The sequence below is a fragment of the Papio anubis genome, chromosome 10 (genome assembly GCF_008728515.1).
Source record: "Papio anubis isolate 15944 chromosome 10, Panubis1.0, whole genome shotgun sequence".
NCBI classification, from domain to species: domain Eukaryota; kingdom Metazoa; phylum Chordata; class Mammalia; order Primates; family Cercopithecidae; genus Papio; species Papio anubis.
This window is the reverse complement of record NC_044985.1, coordinates 58,520,314-58,545,357: the sequence shown is the minus strand read 5'-3', so window position 1 is coordinate 58,545,357 and position 25,044 is coordinate 58,520,314. Positions and strand designations below refer to the sequence as shown.

The following is a 25,044-nucleotide window of genomic DNA, read 5'->3' as shown; positions in this document are numbered from 1 at the left end:
TCTTTCACCTCCTTGGTTAGCCGTATCCCCAGGTATTTTATTTTCTTTGTGACTATTTTAAATGGGATTATGTTTTCGTTATTGGTTTTGTTTTGTGTGTGTGTGTGTGGTTTTTTTTTTTTTTTTTTTTGCAGACAGAATCTCTGTTGCCCAAGCCAGAGTCCTGTGGTGCAATCTTGGCTTACTGCAACCACCGCCTCCCAGGTTCAAGTGATTATCCTGTCTCAGCCTCCCAAGTAGCTGAGCTTACAGGTGCCCGCCACCACGCCCAGCTAATTTTTGTATTTTTTTTTTTTTAGTAGAGAAAAAAGCGGGGTTTCATCATGTTGGTCAGGCTGATCTCAAACTCCTGACCTCAAGTGATCCTCACACCTCAGCCTTCCAAAGTGCAGGTGTGAGCGACTGTGCCCAGATGGGATTATGTTCTTGATTTGACTCTCAGCATGGACATTATTCCTGTATAGAAATGCTACTGATTTTTGTGCATTGATTTTGTAAACTGAAACCTTCCTAAAATCATTTATCAGTTCTGGTAGCCTTTTGCCAGAGTCCAATTTAAGGTTTCCTTTAGTATAGAATCATATCGTCAATGAAGAAATAGTTTGACTTCTTCTTTTCCTATTTGGATGCCTTTTCTTTCTTTCTCTTGCCTGATTGTTCTGACTAGGACTTCCTCCTTGCCATTTTTATAGTCCTCCTCTCTATATTGCAGATGGTATGGACAAAAGTAGAAACAGAGGATTGTGGAATTCACCCATTCTCCATCCCATTTTCCAGGCCTCATTCAGATGAACCTACAGAATTGATATCTGTGTCAAGGATGGGCAGGATCACTGGTTGCAATGGCTGACGCCCATAATCCCAGCACTTTGGGAGGCTGAGGCTAATGAATCATTTGAGCCCAGGAGTTCCAGACCAGCCTGGGCAACATGGGAAAACTCCATCTTTAGAAAAAAAAAATACAAGAATTATCTGGGTGTAGTGGCATGTGCCTCTAGTCCCTGCTACTCGGGAGGCTGAGGTGGGAGGATCAATGGAGCCCGGGAGGTTGAGGCTGCAGTGATCTGTAGTCACACCACTGCACTCCAGTCTGGGCAACAGAGTGAGACCTTGTCTCAAAAAAAAAGGATGGGCAGGATCAGGTCTGACAACAGGTCAAAGATTCCCAGTCAAAATAACAAGCTAGATACTGTTAATGTTTCTATCAAGAATGACCTTGTGAGATATGTGCCCAACCAGTTTAGGCTCCCACCCAGTTAAACCATTTCTTCTGTTTTGTAGAGCCAGAATATGAGAGGTGCTATATGCCTAACACCTTATGTTATATACTACTCTCATAAGGTAGCAGAAAGAGCTGTTAGGCTTTGAAGACAAAATATGGGGATTCTGAGCTCAGACCTCCACATCCTGACTGTGTGACCTTGAGCAACTCACTCTGTGAGCCCCAGTTTCCTCATCTCTAAAGTGACCATTATGCAACATGCTTCCCAGGATGGCTGTGGGAACAATAGGTAAGACAGCCTTGGGAGGCATCAAGCAGTGTTCCTGGATCCTTAACAATACTGAGTATCTCCTTTTCTTGCCGCTTTCCACTTCCCTCCTAACCCTGCTTCCTCAGCTGGCATACATGTCATTATATGCCTTTTAAAAATTAGGATTAGATCCAGAGTATGAGTAACTGGGTAGGGACAAAACACAATGGGAAGCGCAACGTTTCCAGGCATGCTTATGTGGTATAGACCTAAAGCAGATTACAGACTCCTTGAGGGCAGGCACCTGTGTCCTATACTTACACTATATACCTACAGCTAACATTGGGCTCAGCAACCCTGTAATCCTATCATTTATTGGGTACTTACTCCCTGCAGATAGTGGTTTTTGTTTTTGTTTTGTTTTTGGGTCATTTCTTTAAACTTCCCAGTAACCTGTGAGACAAGTATTATTATTCATATTACGTAGATGAGGTAACCAAGAAACAAAGCAGAACTCCCAAGGTCAGTATTCAAACTTCAGTTTCTCTGATTTTAAATCATATTTTCTTCTTTATACCACACTGCCCCACAATAAAAATAACTGCCTTCGTTTGGTTTTATTTTTTAACTAAATATATATTGAACCTTTGTGTAAGCTGTATGCTAGATTCAAGGTGTGTAGAAATATACATAAAGCCTAATTCTATATAAACAGCTACACAGATAACTGATATGAAGTAGAATGTGGTAGTCTCATAACTAATGAACCAGTGAAAGACTGTGAGGTTCACAAGTGGATGAGATCACTTCTAATTGGTGTGGATTATCAAAGCCATCACATAGGAGGGGGTGTTTGAATTGAGCCTTGAAGTCTGCATTTCCTACTACATGCTAAACTTGAGATCATAAGATCTTGGTTACTACATTTTTCTTTTTTTTTTTTTTTTTGAGTTAAATACAGGTTTTTTTTTTTAATCTGACATTTGATTTTAAGAAGACACTTTACATCAGGTCACCACAAAGCAGATTTACATACAACCATCAATTGCAGAAAAACAAAGTTTCTTTTTGATCCAAACACAAAAAGCTTTGTGTTTTATTTTTTTATGATCTCTTCCTTGACCATAAAAAAAAAAAAAAAAGTAAAAAATGCAGTACTTTTCGAAGGCGAAGCTAGTAAGTTTACAGAAGTGCAAAACACCAAAACACTTTAAGGAATAACTTTTTTTTTTAAGAAAAAGGTATGACTTCTCGTTTTCTGTTCTTGGCATAAATTTTAATTCTTTCCAGTGGAACCAAAACCACCTGAACCCCTTTCGGTGTCATCCAAAGCTTGAACTTCTTCTATTTCTGGATAAAAAATGCGTTCGCAAATGAGCTGTGCAATTCGATCACCCTTTTTGACTTGAAACTTTTCTTTGCCAAAATTAAACAGTACAACACCAGCATTTCCTCTATAATCTTCATTTATGACACCAGCTCCTACATCAATAAAGTGTTTTGCAGCCAAGCCTGACCGTGGAGCTACTCTTCCATAACACCCAGAAGGGAGCGCTATCTGAATGTCCGTTTTCACAAGAGCTTTCTCCATAGGTGGTATTGTGTAATCATAGGCACTGTACAGGTCGTAGCCCGCGGCCCACGCAGAGCCCCGGGTGGGGGCCGTGGCGTGCTCGGAAAGCCGGGCAAAGCGGAGCTGCATGCCGCCCTCCTCTGCAGGCCGGGGCCGCTTACTGGGTGAAATGGCGGGTGTCTCTTCAGAGCAGGGCATGGCAAAGCCAGAGGGCGAGAGAGGAGAGCGCCCAAGGAACAAGAGAGCACACGATGAGTTCGGTTACTACATTTTTCTTACCATCCTTTGATAATTATCGCTAGTCTGTCTTACCATCTATTGCAGCTCCTCAAAATTGAAAGAACGTAACTAGAGAAACCACCTTGAATAGAATCAGAGAGAAGACTCCATGGTTTCCTCCCATTTTCTCATCTGGGTGAATATCGCATAGTATTGATGAGCCCAAGCCCACCACATACTAGCTGTGCAACTTTGGGAAGTAAACTGTAGGTCTCAGCTCTTTCAACTGTAAAATTAAGATAATTTATGCCTCATAGGGTTTATCTGTGGATTCAGTGGGATTCTATATATAAAGTGCTTAGTTGGGTATCTGGAATATATGTGCTCAATAACTAATAAGTGATAACCATAATTAATAGATTCTATATCTAAGTAGATGGAAATGTACTAGATAATGTAAGCATGAGTGATACACATTTGTCTAGAATGTCAGACTATTGATTATATTGGTTCTGAATTTTAGAGTTAGCAATTTTTGTTATTTACAAGTTCTTCACCAAAATTAATGCAGAAGTGCTGTTACTGCCATGTTGAAGGCATAATAGTGACCAAACCCTTAGCCATTTGAGAGTAGCCAATGCTGTTTTCATCCTGAGCTATTGTTTTCTATCTCCTTACTGCCCTAGGTAGCTGTTCAGATTGCAGTTAATCCAGTATTTCTTGACTAAATAGAACATTACTCAGGAAATACAGTACAATCTGTGGAGTCTACAGTAGACCTTACCTCTGAATGACAAAATGTTTACTTTTACCTAGCTATAAATTTTCTGGGTAACTATCATGAATATTTTTATGCTTGGTTGAATTTAGTAACTCTAGCTGAAGAACCAGGAATGATCTATAAAATAGGATGTTGATCAAAAATACTCAGAAAAAAGATGCTACTTTGGTTACATGTGTGATTGTTTTAACTTAGTAACTTGATATCAAACATTGTTGAAGAAAAAATTTACTGTTCAACTTGCCTTTGGAGCTATTTTTTCTGGTTCCTACTGAGAACTAGTTAAACTTCACTTTAGGCTGTACATGTCTAGAGTCGGTTGGCCTTTATATTTTTAGTCATCATGTGACAAAATAGGTCCAATCTGAAAAGCAATTTAGGCTAGGGAAGGAGACTCTTTCCATTGCATTTCTTCTTGCAATGGGAGCATTTTATGTCTCATATGAATTATCTAAGTATACAAACTTGTGAAATTGAAACTCCTATGTAAATACATTTTGCCTTTTATTTACTTAGACATAATTTTAGAAGAATAAAAGGGACTAAAGACTCAATCAAGTAAACAAAAATAATTTGAGGATGTTTAGAAAATCAATCATTTGTTATTTTCAATGTCTAGCATATCTTAAGAACCACTTCATGCCCTAATTAAACTAGAATATGCACTGGGCACATACCCCCTGTAGATTATGAAATCTGAGATTAAAGTGTTTACACTATAAATATACTGAATCCATTTAAATGTATAGAGAATTTTAGATGCTTTAAATACAGTGTAACATTGGCATGATTATTGGTTTAACTTTATTATTATAGCATGAGAAATCGATGATGGGAGGTAGTTAGGGAACCAAAATGGGAAATTTAAGCATCCTGTAGCACCTTAGTGAAAAAATGTGGGTATTGCTCCTAAATCAAGTTGTGCTAAGTCTCTCACCTAGCCACCCTGTTGCTACACCAGCAAACAAAATATATCTGAGTCCTATAAGTAGTTACACTACAACTGGGACCTGTGCAAATAAGGAATTTTTCCCAACTGGCTTCCACTATGACCTGGCCTCAAGCTCTCTGAATAAAAAAAAAATATTGAGACTAGAGAATTAAAATAATGGTTTCTTCTATGTAAGTATAGCCCACAACAAAACTACTCGTAATACAGACAAAACTGACCACTCCAAGCTATTAGCAATGTGATATGCATGCTCCTTGTTCTGCATGAAAATAGTACGATACCTAGTTAAACTTATTTTATTTTTCATCAAAATATTCACCAGTTTTTCCTCATCTTTAATAAACTTGGGTTTTGGTTAGCTAACCTCAGTCCATAATGAGCAAAGGATACAGATTAGCCTTTCATAATTTACGTGGCAGTGGTGCCTTATTTCTAAAACCTAGTGCTGTATGTATGTTAATTTTCCTCTGCTTTTAATAGGTTAAAAAAATTCCATTTTGCAGTAATGCATGACTCATTCATTTCTCATTACCTTCCCACTGATTTTTTTTTTTTTTTTTTTTGCCTTGAGCCAGCAAGAAACTCTTACATGAGAGGAGGGAGAAACAGAGAGACAGAGTGAGTTGAGGAATACAGTACTTAAATACTGTTGCTTGATTTTCATTGGTTATCTCCTTTCTTACGGTGGCCAGTCTAATGCAGCCTTCCTTGTGAAATCCTTCCCTTCCCCCCACCTTCCCTGCTAGGGGCTTCACAGGGTGTCTGTTGCTAGAAACTGATTGCAGGCAGTATGTAGGCATCTTTCATTCAGAATGGACATTAATATCTTGAATAGAGAAGAAAGCTTTTAGAAATGTATCATTTGTCAAAATTGCATGCCTTTTAAAAAGCGATAGAGAGAGATGCTGAGTGTTTTGTATGTTAGCATCTACTCTTTTTATTTCTGTTCATACTCAAGTTTTTAGAAGCTAGAATATAGATCCCTTTAAGAAAAAAAGGAAGAAAGAAGAATTTGCTGGTTAGTCGACCTCTGTTTAAGAAGTGCTTCATCCTCCTCCTCCACCTCTCCGTGGTGTTTCTCTGCAGCTCTCTGTAGGTTAGGGTTCCGTGCTGCCTGGCGGAATGCTCATGTGTTAGCTGAATAGATTTCATCGACAGACATAGACCACTATAGGTTTTCTTTCCCTGTGAATTCCAAAATGCCATCCAAAGAGTCTTGGTCGGGGAGGAAAACTAATAGGGCTGCAGTTCACAAATCAAAACAAGAGGGCCGTCAGCAAGATTTATTGATAGCAGCCTTGGGAATGAAACTGGGTTCTCCAAAGTCGTCTGTGACAATCTGGCAACCTCTGAAACTCTTTGCTTATTCGCAGTTGACATCACTTGTTAGAAGAGCAACTCTGAAAGAAAACGAGCAAATTCCAAAATATGAAAAGATTCACAATTTCAAGGTAAGAATATTTGCTTTTAGTCTTTTAAGAAATACACATTACTTGAAATATATAATATTAAAGGAATATCTTCTTATGTCTTTTTAAAACTAGGATGACTTGACTAAAATGTGCTTGCTATTTAAGGAGTGAGATGTTTTCAGCCTGATTTTACTTAAGGAATAGCTGAATAAAGCTAATAGAAATCCAACCCCGTTTTTCTCTAATGCTGTTTAATACTGTTTTATCAATGTGTACTCACTGGTAAAAGTCTTGCCTGATATTTAAAAGGTCTCAGTTAATGATGATTTTGGCATTGTTTTTATTTGTGATACAAATGTGTCTGAATACCTCTGTTGGAGATTTTATGAGAGGATTAGATCTTATCTGTGTTTCTGGTAAAGAGCTTTGGATATAAGAGGCATGTGCTATTGCATCTGGATTGAGCAGATGGTTTGCATTTCTCATAGTTTCTGTCTTTTCTCCCCTGTTAATGAATTGACCATGATGAAAGGAGGATGGCTACCATGGGACTGTTGATGCTGCTGACACTAGCAGCTTCTCTTCACTTTTTGAGTATTTGCTTTCACCATGTATGCGTGTGTATGTGTAGTTTTTAATTATTGTGTTAATGTGGTTTATCAATTGTACTTGAATTTTCTTTCAAGGTGATATGTGTGTTGATTCGAGCTGTATGTAGATCTTGTCTGTATTTATAGCATGATATAAGGCCTTGAATTTCTGTCCTTTGCAATCTAATTCAGAGATTAAACAACGTGAGGTCGTGCATAAGGAGACCCAGCTACATTTAGTAGGTAGATGCACTGGCATTTCTACAGTAACTTCCCAATAGTTAGACAACTTTATGATGCGGTTCTTGAGACATGAATGTTCTTAGTTTAGACAAAATATCATTAGGTTTTATTTTAGAAAGGGAATAATTTGGCTTCAAAATGTGATAAAGCTGGAAATCGTGATCTTTCATTTATTTATTAATTTATTCAACATTTACTCAGCACCTATAATGCACCAGGCTCTGAACTAGATAATTTCATTCCACATTTACAATTTATTCTGATTTTTAACACCAGTATTTATTTTATTCAATTGCTAAGTACCAGCACCCCCCCCACCCACCCACCCATATGCTCTGCATTTTCCATAGTGAGGAATAGGTTTTTTGTGCTTTTCAGATCATTTTGGGATAAAGGAGAAATTACTTAATAATGTTTCTTAAATATGTGGGCTATGTAAAAATTGCTAATATTTTAAAATAAATAACATTTTCTTTTTCTTTAAACATATTAAGGACCTTACCTTTCAACCAATATCTTCATTTAAAATGAAAAAGAGGCAACTTAGTAAATTAAAACCGGATAGAAAACAGATATCATATGTGTCTCTAGCTTTCACTACATCTTTCATTTAGGAACCTAACCAATACATGCAGGCTTCTAGGCCTCAGTTTCTTCTTGCATGATATACAACCTTGTCTGACAGGATTTTTATCAGGAAAATGACCCCAAATAAATCCTTTTGCCAGTATGAAGTTATGTCACAAAAGAAGTCTTTAGGTTACTAATAAAGAAGAAATTATAGGTACACTGTTTAGAAATGGCTGAGATCTTAAATATATCTCCAAAGATGTACTCTGATTTGTTCAGCAAAAACCTACTAAGAATGCCATTTGAGTACTAAGTCAAGTTCCTTATACATACTTTTTATCAATATTGATTAAGAGCAACTAGGAGGTCTATTCAAGAATTTGCATAAACAAACTCTTTTTGTGGTTGTATCTTCCAGTTGTTTCTCAATTTTAACACATGACTTTAATGAATAAATTCTGTATAGCCGGAAAGTTCTGACCCTGCAATCAATTGTGACTCTTAACCTTGGTATCTAAACTGCTTTAAAGATACTTGTGTGTTTTTTTAAGCCTTAAAAAATAGAAAGCTTCTTCATTCTCTGGAGCTGAAAAATAATGAAAACCAGCTTGGACTTTTTAAAAAAGAGTATGCTCAAGAAAGAGCTCATTTTAGACAATAAGTTGCATTACATATTATTTAGAGCTGCTAATAAGGTCAGGAATCTCAGAATTGACTCTTTCCGTTGAAATTACTCTGTTATTTGAAAATTGTTTCTGTGGGGTGGCATTATAAAAAAAAAAAAAGAAAGAAGGGAAGAAAGTCATACTTGACTTCCAGGAACATCCCAGACTCTGTGGCAGGCGCAGTTCTCTCCCACACAGACGCTCGCTTAGAAGGTCACTGATTGTGATACACACATCTATATGTGTACAGTTCAGAAATTTATGTGGGGAAAAACCATAGCATTTCCATGATGATAATCATTCATGTGTCCTTGCCATTAACTATTTTTCTATGGTGGTAGAAGTGTATTCTGTCACAAGCCCACTCACCAAAGCCTCATTTCAAGGTGGTTTTCTTTTTTGCTTCTTGAACTGCCTTGTTATGTAATAGTGCTCTGTGGAGTCGAACAGCTGTCAAACCTTATTTCAGGGAGTGAAGCCAAGAATGCCTTCTACCTTTGGTGAAAGCACTCACCAAGGTGAAAGCCAAACAAACCAACTGGACCTAACCTCAGCCTACAGACAGGCGTTTGTTTTTCAGTTTTGGGTTTTTTTTTAGTAGAATAAAACAGGAAGGCTTCCATTTTGCTATGTTATGTAACACAGTCTTTTTTTTTTTTTTTTTCCTATTGTTACTTATAAGGATTTGAGAAACCTTCTATCACAAGAAGGATACTTATATCCCTTAGGGAGGTTATTTTACAGATAAATGCACCAAATCCTCTAAAAACTATTACACTATAAGTTATATACATCAATTAGAGAGAAAATAATTGTAATTGTCCCCTGGATCAACCTCTTAAGAACTATCTCATCCTAATACAACATACGACACACACACACACACACACAGAGAGAGAGAGAACAAAACAAAGCAACCTCTAACATTGAAAATAAAACTCAGGCACCCCTCCAGCAATGATTGTGCCCTGCATTCTGAGGCCTTCTGAGTAAAATGATAAAAGAAGTCCCAACCTTTGCCCTCAGGAGCTTGCTTATTGTATGCACCACCTTGGGCCGATTACTTAATCTCTCTCTACATCGGAAAAATTGAGTTCCCTGTACATGTAGATACATGGTAGCCACTATTTTTGTTACTACAAATACCCCTAAGTGGTTTTTTTTTTCCTGAATCCATACTGACATTTATTTATACTTAAGGGTTCATCTGAATCCTCTTCTTCCTGTCCAGTTGCAGAGATTATGATGTGATTGAAAACCTTAGCATGATTGTGGGGCCTGTGCCTAGTTCTCAGGCAGAGTTAGATGTTGCATAAGAATAGCTACATTTGGCCAGGCGCAGTGGCTCATGCCTGTAATCCCAGCACTTTGGGAGGCCGAGGTGGGCAGATCGAAAGGTCAGGAGATTGAGAACATCTTGGCCAACATGGGGAAACCCCGTCTCTACTAAAAATACAAAATTAGCCGGGTGTGGTGGCATGCAACTGTAGTCCCAGCTTCTCTGGAGGCTGAGGCAGGAGAATCGCTTGAACCCAGGAGGCGGAGGTTGCAGTGAGCCAAGATCGCATCACTGCACTGGGCATCAAAAGCGAAACTCCATCTCAAAAATAAATAAAAGCTACATTTTTCAGGCACTACAGAATACAGTGAAATCCTCTATATTTATTTTACTCTTTTCAAATTAAACTGTTAAATGTTTCATTTGGTTTGTTGCTTAATTCAGATAGCTCTGTAAAATAAAATCAAGAGCAGGCACAATACAATAACAACAGAAGCTAGGCTACTTAGGCAAATTAAGTAATTAAAAGAAAACAACATTAAGAATTATAGTGAGTAGATACTAAAAATATTAGTTTAATTTTTTTAAGGTAGTCTTGAATTAGTTGTCAATTTTCATTTCAGGTACTTGCATTCTTCATATAAATGAAAGATATGAGATATTATATTAATAGATTTAATGTTGCCAAGATAACAGGCAAACAGTGAATCCTGAAATGTGAATTGATACTGCAATTAAAATAACACTGTCATGTGAACCTTATAATAGTTAATAAAATTACTGATTCAAGACCTACTAGGAAAAAGAGATCATACTGAACCCAGCAATCGTGGCCAACAGACTGGACGCTGTGCGGTCTGATGAACTGAAGGGCGGCAGTGGCCGGCACTCCTGCTGAGGGTAGTCCTTCCTTTCCTCCCAAGGACGTGGGCAAATCCAAGCCCCCTTTGGTCTTTATTTGATTCACATTTATAATAAAATAAATACAAAGTGAATGAACAAATAAAAATAATTTTAATATGAACTGTGAAGTTAAACCACATAGTCTAAGGGTTCTCTTACAGCTCTAAAATTCTCGGATTGCATTATTCCATTTTTCATTAAAATTTTATTGAAGTTCATATAGAGACAAATTTTCAATATGTTGATTTGAAAAGGAACTAGAATTAACTATATATGAAAGAATATTTAAAACTATTTATATTAACAGCAGTGAAATGTAATATTCAGAAACAGTACCTGTCACCTCTTTCATATTATCCCCACCAACTCTCACAACACCACACCTTGCCTCCCTCCATTCTTCCTTGCCCTTTCCCCATGTCTGGTAAAATGCCTGTAACTAACAGATGCTCAAGAAGCATTTGATAAATGACTAAATGAGTACACAGTGTGACATGGGAGGGACCTTGGTTGTTGTTACTTGAAAACCTCTTCTCATGACAGCAGGAAATTAAACACAAAAATAGATTATTCTATTGATCTTAAGATCTATATTGTTACATTTTCTTTTAATCAGATTTATGTGTTTTAAAAATGAAATAAAACCCAAGATACCATCATGTTATCTGATATTTGACTAGAGAATCTATGTATTTTAAATGCTCAGGAATTTTAATAGTGTTTTGAATTAATGGTATTATAAATGAAGGTAAATGCAATATTACAAAATGGAAATGACAATCTAGAATGCTTCATTATGCTTCTGTGGATATGAACAAGGAGTGTCCAACATAAACATTTTAAAGGAATAATGTGAATTATTCCATGCATGCGCGCGTGCGCGCACACACACACACACACACTCACTCTCTTTCCCCAGTTCTTAATGTGGGCCACTTGCAAGAGAAGACAAAAATAGCGCAGATCAGTATGTAGTGTAGGTTCTGTCTGCCTAGGGCAATCGGACATGGAGAGGACTAATGACGAGAAACTAGGAAATTGGTCAGAATCATCTTTAAGGTCCCTGTATTTCTGTTGCTGCCTAGTATAGTACATATCTGATGCTGCGGAAGTCAAAAATGACAGCCACTGCTCCGCTTTCCGCTTCTGCCAATGCTGCTGGTGAGGAGGACCACAGAACCTGTGCACTGCCCCTCAGCACTGCGGCCCTCTCGGCCTCACCCTGCGTGGCCTTCTTATGGTTTGTCATGCAGGCTGGGGAACTGGTATGACACCCCGAGTGCAAGTCATTCAGATCATTAAGGTTATCAGAAAGGTTACTACCTGCCACTAATAATCCAAAAAGAAACATTTCACAAAGTTCTTGTTGGTTTGCACATAGTTGCATATACTTCTTTGTAGCTGACTAGAGAATTTAAATTGCTATACTTAAGAGAAACCCATATTATTCTCACAGACCATGGCCCTTTATTCTGGAGATGTTTTATAATCTGTCTTTATTCCCCAAGTTCCAAATTTGGCATCTCTCTATTATACTGCCTCTCTATTATACTGCCCGTTATACAACTTACTTAACAGTATGTTTTTAATCTCTTCCATTCAAGCTTTCTACTATATCTTTTTTTAATGTTTTAAATAAGGAAGACATGTTTCAGAAACACCTTCCTTTCTAGCCTCTTGTTCCATGTCCATGTGGGCCCTGAAGAGATTGGCTCTTTCAATATATGTATGAAAAGTTGCTGTTGAACATATTAACTCAATCTTTTCAAAGAAAAATCCCTTAACAGTGTTGAAACATCTTGCCCACAGTATTCTCTAACCTAAAACAAGACTCTCCAGGCTTTCCTAGCATGCATGTACTCCGTTTCCCCCTTGCTCATCCGTCAAGTATTTATCAAGCAGCTGTTGTGTGCAGACCACTCTGTTAGACATAGGAGGAGACACAGTAATATGCAATATATAGTCCTTGACTGCTGGATATATGCAAACTGACTGAAAAGAAAGCAAATGTCAATATAATGGGAATGATGAGAAGGACATAGGAAGGGTTTGGGGCCAGGCACAGTGGCTCATGCCTATAATCCCCACACTTTGGGAGGTCAAGTCAGGAGGATTGCTTGAGCTCAGGAGTTTAAGACCAGCCTGGGCAACATAGAGAGACCTCATCTTTACAAAAAATTTATAAGATTAGCTGGGTATGATATTGTGCACCTGTGGTCCCAGCTACTTAGGAGGCTGAGGTGAGAAGATGGCTTGAACCAGGAGATAGAAGTTGCAGTAAGCTGTGAACACACCACTGCACTCCAGCCTGGGAGACAGAGCAGGACTCCATCTCAAAAAAGAAAGAAAGAAAGAAAGAAAGAAAGAAAGAAAGAAAGAAAGAAAGAAAGAAAGAAAGAAAGAAAGGTTTTATGCATAAATACTGGCAAAATACCTTTAATTTTATGTGCCACATATGTATAATAATGCCATATTCCTCATGGTTCATATACAAATATTTCATATACAAATATAAAAGACATCTCTGCCTGAAATGGAATGACAGTCAGAAGTGAGTATGCAAAGTATAATTCAGCAGAGGGTAGTTTAAACTTTGGGGAGAGATTTTTTTTGTGATAAGAACATGTCACATGAGATCTACCCTCTTAAATATTTAAGTAAGGTCAGGTGCAGTGGCTTATGCCTATAATCCCAGCACTTTGAGAGCCTGAGATAGGCTAGATCACTTGAGCCTAGGAGTTTGAGACCAGCCTAGGCAACATGGCAAAACTCTGTTTCTATAAAAAATACAAAAATTAGCTGGGTGTGGTGGCACATGCCTGTAGTCCTAGCTACTCAAAAGGCTGAGGCAGGAGGATCGTTGGGGCCCAGGACGTCAAGGCTGCTATGAGCTGTGATTGTGCCACTGAAAAACAGCCTGGACAATAGAGCAAGACCCTACATCAAAAAAAAAAATCTTTAAGTGCACAACAGAGTATTGTGAAGTAAAGACATAGTGTTGCTCACAAGTTTCTAGAAGGTACTCATCTATTATAACTGAACCTTTATATGCATTGAACAGCAGCTCCCCATTTCTCCCTCTGCCATCCCAGCAACTACTCTCTCTGAGTGTGAATATTATAGATACCTCATATAAGTGGAATCACGCAATATTTGTCCTTCTGTGACTGACTTATTTCACTTAACATCATGTCCTCCAGGTTCATCTCATGGTGTCATATATGGCAGGATTTCCTTTAGTAAGGCTGAATGCATATTCTATTGTACATATATACCATACTTTCTTTAAGGATATAAATGCATAGGAAAAACACACAATTTTTAAAAGTCATCTCTTACAGTTAACAACATATTGTTGAAAGTCTCTCTGAGAGTAGATTTTAAGTGTTCTCACCACAGAAAATAAGTATGTGAGGTAATGCTTACATTAATCAGCTCAATTTAGCCATTTCACAATGTATTTGCATTTCAAAACATCATGTTGTAGACAGTCAATATAATTTTTGTCAATTAAAAATGAAAAAAATTTTTAAGTAACCTCTTCTAAAATTTTTTTCTTGTTTTTTGTTTTTTTGTTTTTTTGTTTTGTTTTGTTTTGTTTTTTTGAGACAGTCTCACTCTGTCGCCAAGGCTGGAGTGCAGTGGTGCGATCTTGGCTCCCTGCAACCTCTGCCTCCTGGGTTCAAGCAATTCTCCTGTCTCAGCCTCCCTAGTAGCTGGGATTACAGGTGCCCGCCACCACACCCACACCATGTTTTTGTGTTTTTAGTAGAGATGGGGTTTCGCTGGTCTCAAACTCCTGACCTCAGGTGATCTGCCCACCTCAGCCTCCCAAAGTGCTGGGATTACAGGCGTGAACCACTGCACCTGGCCTGTAAAATTCTTAATACTTCAGTTTACATGTTCATACAATAGTCCAACCTTCAGGGGTTGGTTTTTCCCCCATTTGAGATATGTTGGTACTCTAATGCCCCTTCTAATAGTCTCTTCTATCTAATATTCACTCACCCTTTCCAAATTTAACTGAGGATTGGGTCTTAATTCTCTTTTGCTTATTTTGTAAGTTAATAGGAGAAATACCATATGTAATATTTCATGTCTGTTTCAAGCCTTGTTTAACTGACAAATTGTGCTATCACACTTCATCTTTTTTGTGACCCACTGTGTCAACATTCCCTAGAGGACAAAGTCTTATTAAGAGTGAGGTTTGGCTGGGCACAGTGGATCACCTGAGGTTGGGAGTTCAAGACCAGCCTGACCAACATGGAGAAACCTTGTCTCTACTAAAAATACCGAATTAGCCGGGTATGGTGGTGCTTGCTTGTAATCCCAGCTACTTGGGAGGCTGAGGCAGGAGAATTGTTTAAACCTGTGAGGCGGAGGTTGCCGTGAGCCGAGATCACGCCATTGCACTCCATCCCGGGCAACAAGAGCAAAACTCCATCTCAAAAAAGAAAAAAAAAAGAGTAAGGTTTACCGTGACTGTTAGTAGGATAGTTAAAGCATGTGCCTAAAGAATAACGTACATGTCTTATCATCTTGCCTCAATTATTGTCTATGTTGTCAAGTACTCCATATCTCAGTAAACTTAGTATTAGTCAGTGTTCATCATTTGTTATGTAATAGTACATGACACAAAAATACCATTGCCTTCATCAAATATCCCAAAGGATAGAGAATTAAAAAAAAATAAGAGATAGAGAATAGAAAAAAAGATAGAATCTTTTCTCTTCACTTACTTTTTAACCTATATATTCCACTTCCTTGTACACCAAAGGAAGTGGAATATATAGGTTAAAAAGTAAGTGAAGAGAAAAGATGACAAGCAATGATTTTTCTTTGTAAATATTTTTGCTCCACAAGAACTTCTGGTAGCTGAAAACCACTGTAAATTATTTTTTTGACAAGCAACATACTAATAGATTTTTTTTTTCAGTTTTCTAATCGCTCTTCTTAAATTATCTTGAGATTCTTCTGGTTACAAAATAGGAAAACTATAAAGGAAAAGGCCAGTAGCCCAGCAGTTAAAGAACCACTATATCATCAGCTGCTTATTTTCTATATTTTTATGTTCTTTGGGGAGCAAAAATAGAACTGCCGTGTTTTGTAAGATATTATCCAGACTTAAAAATTAAAAGAACACATCTATTTTTAGGTCATAGTAGTCAGAGGTTTGTTGTCACTTTAGGTGATACCCTCCTGTCTTTTGTATTAGAGGTGACGTTTTGGCTATCCGTGTGAATGGATTTCCCCAAATCAGGCCTAAAATATCATATTCCCTTTTTCTCTTTTTAGAACTGCCTTTGTTTGGAGCTTCACCTCTTGCATGTGACACAACACTGATCTCTGCTTGTGCTCTGCCTGGTACACATGCCCTTGTTCTTAAAGAGAAGTCCATCTCTAGGGGGCGTGCTAATTTGCTTTGATGGTTGCTGTTACAGCTCATTACTCCACAACTGTATTACTTCAGTGTGTTTTTCTTGATCTGTTACCATGAATACATTTACTATTTGATGGAACAGTTGAGAGACTTTTATTGCAAGTGTCAGAAAACCCAGCCCACACTGGACTAAGAAAAAAGGAAATTTGTTGTGTCGCATAGTAGAAAAAGTCTAGCATTAATTGAAGATATCCTTTGACTTAGGGGCTTAAAATGCCACCGGAACCCCATCTCCCAACTCTTTCTTCATTTTTAGGCTCCCTCTGGTAAGAAGATGACTGTCAAAATCTTCAGCTCTATATCCTCCCAGATTCTAGTCAGCTTCAAAGACAGACTGTTTGAACAAAGGTTCTGGGCCTGGCAGTCGTTGACCAATTATATCATATACCCATCTCTGCACCAGTAGCTCCAGTCAGGAGAAGGGAATGTACTGGCTTAGATCCAGGTCTTCCCCTGCAGCTGGGGAAGAGGTCAGCTCTATATAATTCACATGGATTGGGAGCTTTTATGCAAAAATAAGAAACTTGTTTTGTGTACTGAAAAATAAGCAGTGCCCTCTACAAGATTAAATGTCAAATGAAATCACCCATTGCAACATCTTAGTGAACAGCCTACTGAATATGACAGTGTTAATGTAACACTTTGCTGGGTGAGATGTGCTCATAGAACATGGATTACAGAAGAATCCTGAAGCAGTTCAGTCTGTATAAAGGGAGTTGAAAATTACTGATTAAGTTAATCTTATTTTACCTGTGTAGAAACTGAAGCCTAGTGAAGTCACTGGTTGGCGCTCACGTGAACAAATCAATAGAACCAAGAATATAAACAAAATTTCTACTTTCAGTCATGATGGAAGAACTACATTTACCTTCCCATCTTAAACAACTAGCAAACCAGAAAAAGTATATAAAAACCACAGCCAGACATTGATCAATAGGTAGTATAAAACTGTGATAACTGAAAGAAGGAACACAAAAAAAATTATCCTTAAGATCACTCTTACTGCTTGGAGGCAGTTCCCAGGCCACAACACATAGAGGGGGAGTCGAACCAGAGTCTTGTGGTCTACCCCAGTTAAGGACAAAGAGATTAGGGTGGGGTTGTGGGGGAGGTGCAAAGCAGCTCATATATATGGGGCAGAGGCTGCCTGAGGAGACAGCTGCACACAAAAAGCATTCTGGAGATCTGCAGAGGAGCCTTCTTGAGTCTTTTGCTGATGACTTATCTGTATATACGTGGGAAGAAACTATTGGGAAACCACCAGAAAGCAATAGGCTAAACAATGGCTGAAACTCACTGAAGACTGAGACTCATTCTGCCCACTAGTAGAAACAGAAAGAAGTCACAACACATGGAGCATTGGTTAAGACTCTTCAAGAGGGTATCATCTTTGGAGTGTGACCAAAATTAGCAGTAGACTAAAGGTTGTAGTGAGGAAAGAAATGGAAGCTGTTTTAAAAAATCCAAATTGAATCTCTAGAGGTGAAAAGTATACCTGAAATGAAAAATACACTGGATTATATTAACAGCATATTAGACACCACAGAAGAAAAGATTAGTAAACCAGAAAATACAATAATAGAAGTATCCAAGATGAAGAACAGAGAATTAAAAAAAAAAAAAATGAATACAACATCAGTGACCAGTGGGACAATAGCAAGCAGTCTTAACATAAGTGTAATTTGGGTCACAGAAGGAACAGTGATGGGAAACCAGGAGACAGAGCAATTATTTAAAGCCATAGTGACCAAAAATTGTATAAATTTGATGAAAAGTCACAGATCCAAAAGTGCAGTGAACACTAAACAGAAAAAAAATATGGTGAAAGCAACATCAAAGCACATGATAAATTGCTGAAAACCAGTGTTAAGGAGAAAATTGTAAAAGCAGCCAGAGAGAGTGAGAAAATTTGGGGAAAGAACAGTTTTCACTGTAAAGTGATACCAATGGCCCCTGGCTTACAATGGCTCAGCTTATGATTTTGACCTTATGATGGTCTGAAAGCAATATTCATTCAGTACAGTCCTGGATTTAGGATTGGGTTACATCTGGATAAATTCATCATAAATTAAAAATATCACAAGTAGACACCCCACTCTCAACTTACGATATTTTCAACTTATGGTGGGTTTATTGACATGTAACCCCATCATAAGTCAAGGAGAATCTATACTTTGCCTCAGCCTAAGAGTCAAGATTGTTCATCCCACACAATGTATAGAGGATGTCTCTTAGATCTAGAAATTATACATACGTTTGGTTTGTCTTAAGTTTTATTTTCACATTTCAGTTTCATAATGTGTTTATAGTTTTATGGTTTTATAGAATCTTAAATGTGCACACTTACACTCAAGAATATAAATGCACATTTGTTTAAAAGAATAGAAATTATTTTTATACTCTTCTCTGTTAATATCTTTAAGGATTACTTTAGTGTAGGACAAATATGTCAACTTTGAGGAAACAAATTCTTTTCCTTTTTCACTGGTACTCACACATCTTACAAAGTTTTTTTTTAAAGCAGTTGGGGGGATGCACATTACATAAAAATAAATAAAGAATGGCAGCAAAATTCTCATCAAAAACTATGCAAGACAATGGAGCTTCATCTTCAAAGAACTGAAGGAAAAGAAACCTATTAACGTTGAATTCTATATCTAGAAAATATATCTTTTAGAGATGAAGATAAAATAAATTTTTATTTTTTAAACAAACAAAAGCTGAGTGAATTCATCACCAGGAGACTGGTACTACAAGAATATTACAGTAAGTTTTTGAGTCAGAAGGAAAATGATATCAGGTGGAAATTTAGAACTATACAAAGGAATAAAGAACACTAGAAATAGTAAGCATGGGTAACTTTAAAAGATATTTTTCCTGACTTGGTATCTTTAAAAGATAGTTGACTCTTTAAGGCAAAAATGGTCATATATTATGTAGTTTATACAAGCAAAATGTATGACAACAATAACGTAGAGTAGAGGATGGGGGAAGTGGAAGTATACTTCATGTATAGGATTCTTGTGCATTACATGAAGTGACATAATATTATTTGGAAGTAGACTGCAAGTTAAAAATGTATATTGTAGACTGGGCATGGTGGCCAATGCCTGTAATTCCAGCACTCTGGAAGGCTGAGGCAGGAGGACTGTTTGAGCCCTGGAGTTCGAGACTAGCCTGAGCAACATGGCAAGACTCCATCTCTATCTAGAAAAGAGAGAGACAAAATTAGCTGGGTATGGTGGCACATGCCTGTGATTCCTACTGCATAAGAGGCTGAGGTGGGAGGATCACTTGAGCCCAGGAGTGTGAGGCTGCAGTGAGCTATGATTGTGCCACTGCACTTCAACCTGGGTGACAGAGTGAGACCCTGTCAAAAAAAAAAAAAAAAAAAAAAAGATGTGTATGTTCTAGACCTTAGAACAAAACTAAAATTGATATAGTTAAACTAGCAGTGGAGACAAATGGAATCATAAGAAATATGCAGTTAATTCAGAGTATGTAACGGAAAAAAAAGGAATAAAGGACAAATGGAATGCATAGAAAACATGTTGATAGTTACATTAAATGAAAATGACTCAGACACACCATTAAAAGGCAGAGATTGTCAGGTTGGATAAAAAAGCAAGATCCAGTGATACGCTGTGTACAGGAAACCCACATTAAATATAAAGGGCACAGAGAAGTGAAAGAAAAAGCAAAATTCTCATCAAAAACTATGCAAGACAATGGAGCAACATCTTCAAAGAACTGAGGGAAAGGAAACCTATTAACCTGGAATTCTATATCTAGCAAATAATATGTATATGTAGACAATAATTCAAAGAAAATTGGAGTGACTGTACTTTTTTAAACATAATTTTTAGAACAAGGAATATTGTTAGGAATAAAGAAGGTAAAATTCATCAAGAAGATATAACAGTTTAAAATTTATATGTACCTAATAAAAGGTGCAAAATACATAAAGCAGCAACTGAGCTGAGGGTGAAATAGACAAATTCACGGTTATAGTTGGAAGTTTCAACCCTTCTGTCTCAGTGATAGAATATTCAGAAAATTAGAATATAGAAGACTTGAACAACAGTATCAACCAATTTGACCTAATTGATATTTATAGAGTACTCCACTCAACAACAGCAGGATACACATACTTTTCAGGTGAACTGGAAGATTCACCAAGATACACAATATTCTGGACCATAAGACAAATATAGCCATGTGTCACATAACTGTTTCAGTCAACAACTGACCACAGTTATGACAGTGGTCCCATAAGATAATAATACTGTATTTTTACCCTGTCTTTTCTATGTTTAGATACATTTAGATACACAAATACCATTGTGTTACTGTTACATATTCAGTACAGTAACATGCTGTACAGGTTTGTAGCCTAGGAGCAATAGGCTAGACCATTGAGCCTAACACATCGTAGGTTTTACCATGTAGATTTTGTGTAAGTACACTCTATAGTGTTCACCTAATGAAGCATTTCTCAGAGAGTGTCCCTACCATTAAGTGACACATGACTGTATCAATAAAGGTAGAAGGGTTAAAATCATACAAAGCATATCCTCCAACCACAACAGAATTAAATTTGAAATCAGTAACAGATATCTGAAAATTTTCCCACATACTTATAAATTAAATAACATACTGCTAAATACATGGGTTGAAGAAGAAATCACAAGATATGTTAGAAAATATTTCGAACTGATTGAAAAGAAAAATACAACATATCAAAATTCGTGGAATGTGACTAAAGTAGTACTTGTCAGGAAATTTATATCATTAAATGCTTATATTTAGAAAGGGGGGGAAAAGGTCTTAAGTCAAAGAGCTAAGCTTCCACCTTAAGAAACTAGAAAAAAGAACCAATTAGACCAAGTACTTGAGAAAAGGCAGTATTAAAGGTAAAAGCAGCAATCAGTGAAACAGAAGAAAAACAATTTTTAAAATCCAAGAATGTACTGGGATTTTAAAAAAGGTTTTAACTACATACTTTAATAACTTTCTGTGCATTTTAGTCAGATCTTTTTCTTAGTATATTATAGGAATACTTGCATTCATATTATAATATATGTTAACAGTACTTCTTTAGATGACTACTTTTATAACCAATTCAAAAAGAAATTGAAACCTGGTTGTATGGAAATAATCTATTAATGCAGACTTAACTTCAAAGAATTGTGGATCACATTTTATAGACTGGTCTGAGGGTTTTCTGTATGTCAGTGTTCAGTTACCTATCTATAATGTGGGTATAGAGATTTTCTGTCACTCAGCTGTGGAATGTAAGTGGTTTTTACTGCACAACCATTTACTTATTTTCCTATTGTACCTACATAATATAACCTTAGGGGACTGGTATTTCAAAGAGTTGATTTTTACTACTGATATTTGAATACAAACTCATTCATCTAAGTAATGAAGCTAACTTTCTAAGTAGAAGTGTTTTAGGTTATGGCATTTAACATTTTTGAACCTTGAGCATGATTCACTTTGGAAAGCTATCAGGGGAAAAGAAATTAAAAAGAAAGTTGCTTCTGAAACTTAAAAGAAGCCTAAACATTAAAATTGTGTATTTTACAATACTCTACTCATATTTTGAAATGGAAAGTGTCTTTGAATTAATGGTTATATTTTTTATTATTATACAATCTATACCTTGTAGCATATAATAATCAAAGGATTGCTTTGAGAACTTTGATATTTTCCTGGGTTTCAGATTGGTGGTTCTGTGCGAGGGGCCACTATTTCAGCTCCGCACAGAGCATTGACACCAGAAGTTGTGTTTGTGTTCTAGCATTAATGTGGTTGTTTATGATTCTAAGCAAGTTCTGTGCAAGCTTTGCATTCATTCTGTAATTTTAGATATATTTCTCACTCAAAAACATAGTGGTGATTGGGACTGTATAGATCATAAAGAAAACTTTTAAAAAATGTAAGCTCTGTTAATAAGGCCTATATTGAATTGTGGTGAATGTATTTTTATGAGAATTGATAATTTATTTTTTCTGCACATATTTAAAATACTGTTTTGTATACCAATTAACATAAACCATTTTTATAACATTCATGTGAGAGCAGAACTAAATTACTATATTGCCCTGGTGACTGTCCTACTAATGGTCAGTCTTGTTGTAGTATGACCATATTTTACTAGCTTTTTCCTGTAGTTACTGCTCACAGTTAAAGGGACATCATTTATTTGTGGTAGGTCAGTGTATGTCTAGTAGGATTTTATGGTATTTCTCTCAATTTTGAACAATTTTCTTACCCTTAAAATTAGGTCACCAATTTTCTGTCATTTGTCATTCTCTTTGAAACGATGCTTCTGTGTCGACTACTTGTGTGGTTAAGTATGTGGCTCAGAAAGACCCTGCAAATTCTCCCCCGTGTGACCACCTCTGTAGCAGCTGCTTGTACAGGCCATTAGCACCTGGGCCCCTTCCCCAGCTGCCTAGTGCCTCTGACTCCTGCCTGCTGCTGGCCAGTGGGCATGCCCCTCTATTCCAGGCACTTAGCCTTGGCCAATGCTTAAAGCTATGTTTCAGCAAGTGCCTGATGCATTTCTCCTGCCTTTCCTGCCATGGTCATCAATTACACATCCGTTCGATCAGGACAAGAAGACCAGGAATGGCCAGCATAATGTCAGTGCTTAACTGACATTATCATGGTGATTAACTGAACCAAAACCTTGCTCTTTGTTATAAATTATTACTCCAGAGTTATAGAGTGGTTAGTAGTTTTGACTAGATATAACTAAACAACAAGGCAAGAAGGTATTACCTTGATACTAAAGATACTCCTATAGTAAGTATTCCTCCCAATTTAAGTACTCCTGTATGTATTTCTTGCTAATGATCGTAGCCAGTATTATGTATTTTCTTTTCATGGCATAATAGTATAAATCAAAGTACTTTAAACTGAAGTAGTAAAATTAAGGTTTGATTTCTAAATTCCATATCATATGGACCAAAAAGTTTAAGACCATCTTGGTGAGACAAACATTGGTCTCTTAAAAGAGTGCATTCTGGTTACCCTAAACATAAAAATGAGGGAAGAAAAAACTTTGCTGCCCAGCTGCCTGCCTACCTACATTCCTTTTGTTTCGATTTTGTTCATCTGTTCTCTCCCCTCATTGCCCAATAGTGTGCTGGAGAACTGACTCATCATAGTCCCAAATGAGAAGCTGCAGCTGAAATGTCATTGCCACCTTCCCAAGCAAAATTTTATTTCCCATAATGATCATATCACCTCCAACGTGGCTTACATTTGCAGCAAGCTTTTCCTGGCATGCTTCTTGGCTATTTGCATCCATGCTTATTTCTAAAGAGACTGTTTTGACTTGAAAGGAATAATGAAGATTAATGGTGAATTTTTCTTTATCTTCCCATATCGTGGATTTCTTTTTCAGTTTCTGTTACTGGCATTCAAACTGGAGATATGAATGCTATAAACATGATGAGAAGCAGGGTGTTTGTTCCCTTGTGTAAGCCAGGATTTTAGTCTGAATAATGGCAGGCCCAACTGAGAATGACTTCAGTTTTTACCTGAGTCATTGCCCAAGAGACACATGACACTTGGCCTGTGCCATATGGGCCCCTCAATAGCCCACCCTCTCCCACCCTGTCCTTTGCAGCCTGCTTCTGACCAATGCCTTCACTGATAAGACTGTACTGGGGATCAATTAATTAATCCAGTCTTTCATCTCTGTTTTCACAGAGAGGTTAATGTGAAAGGAGTTGTTCACAGGTTAAAAGCAACCTCAAATGTCATGGTAATAAAATGGTCTTCTTTCCAGTTGCATAAGAGGGCTTTAAAACTAGTTCATTTTGCCCTTTATTCATTAAAGTGTAATTCATGCCTTATACTCTGTCACTTTCATTTGTCAAGATGGACCAAAAGCTTTGGAGGTGGCCTAGAAAAAAATATGTGGCCCACTTATAAGGTTGCCTTTCTTGGGACCATTTTTGACTTCACTAATAATGTAATATGCTGAAACTGATTGTTCTTTTGAATTATGTCTTATCAGGCACCATACCCAAAGGAATGGATTGCAGATTTCTAGGGAGTGTGGCAATTCTAGGCAAAAGTCACTCTCTGTTGTGATCTAGAGCTTCAGGCCCAAGCCCCTGCACCCTTCTGAGCCCCTCCAGGCCTTCTTTCCCACATATCCCACCTAGTTCTTCCTTAGCATCCTGCGACACACAAATAGTCTTCAAGATGCAACTTATGGCCTTTTAATTATATTTTGAATGTTCATTACATTCGGATTTCATCATTTTTAAAAGAGGTAATTAAAATACAACAATGTCTAGTAAACAAAATTGTCTGCAGATGTCAGTGCCTGTAGAATTATCTATAGGAAACAGCACCTATTACCATCATGCTAGATGGTACAGTACAACTGAAAAGCTTTTCTAAGTTGTATAATTTGTGCAATTGATTTTTTAAAGATATCTTTTTCTGAGTTGGCAAAGTATGTGATGTAAACATCACCGATCATGTAAAACTGCATATAAAGTGAAACATTTAGATAAAGCATAACCACCCACTTAAAAAGAAAATATTCATCACTTTTTCTTTAATGTGCTTGACACTGGCTGGTATAGTATGATTTTATAATGTATCACCCAAAAAGGAAACTTGCTTTCATGTCCAGCAACCCTTCTCTGAATTCCTGGCCAGTTTTAGCTCTAGTTCCTATTCCCCACTTTGCCAAAACTCCTCATTTGCTCCACAACTGAAATTACTTCCTGATTCTCAGAGACTGTAGACTGTCAGGCATGAATTCCTGTAGCTTTCTGACCCCAGGCCCCACCACCAGTCCTGCAGAGTCCAGCCCTCTCTCCTCTTACCCTCTTCCCTTCCAACTCAGGGAGGGGGAAAGTGATTTTCCTTGTATTCAAACCTAATTGCTCTGCCCTGGATTCTGTCTC

At 37.3% G+C, this 25,044-nt stretch overlaps 1 protein-coding gene and 1 pseudogene across 8 annotated transcripts in view; one reads left to right on the top strand and one right to left on the bottom strand.

Annotated features, from left to right (window-relative positions):
- Window positions 1–25,044, top strand: part of CHN1 (chimerin 1) — a 200,488-nt gene that overhangs the window by 147,790 nt on the left and 27,654 nt on the right. For 5 of the 7 annotated variants that reach the window (XM_021923729.2, XM_021923728.2, XM_009182482.3 and 2 more), the window contains one exon: window positions 6,371–6,448. The exons of 1 other annotated variant lie outside the window; for it this stretch is intronic. In XM_021923729.2, the coding sequence (XP_021779421.1) occupies window positions 6,371–6,448 (78 nt within the window). Of the gene's footprint in view, window positions 1–3,465; window positions 3,531–5,572; window positions 5,616–6,370; window positions 6,449–25,044 lie in introns of those variants that run through there. One more of the 7 variants, XM_009182486.4, reaches the window with a different exon arrangement.
- On the bottom strand, window positions 2,567–3,299 carry LOC110740901 (annotated as a pseudogene). Its single transcript, XR_002516162.2, has one exon. The product of XR_002516162.2 is annotated as a deoxyuridine 5'-triphosphate nucleotidohydrolase, mitochondrial pseudogene (transcript).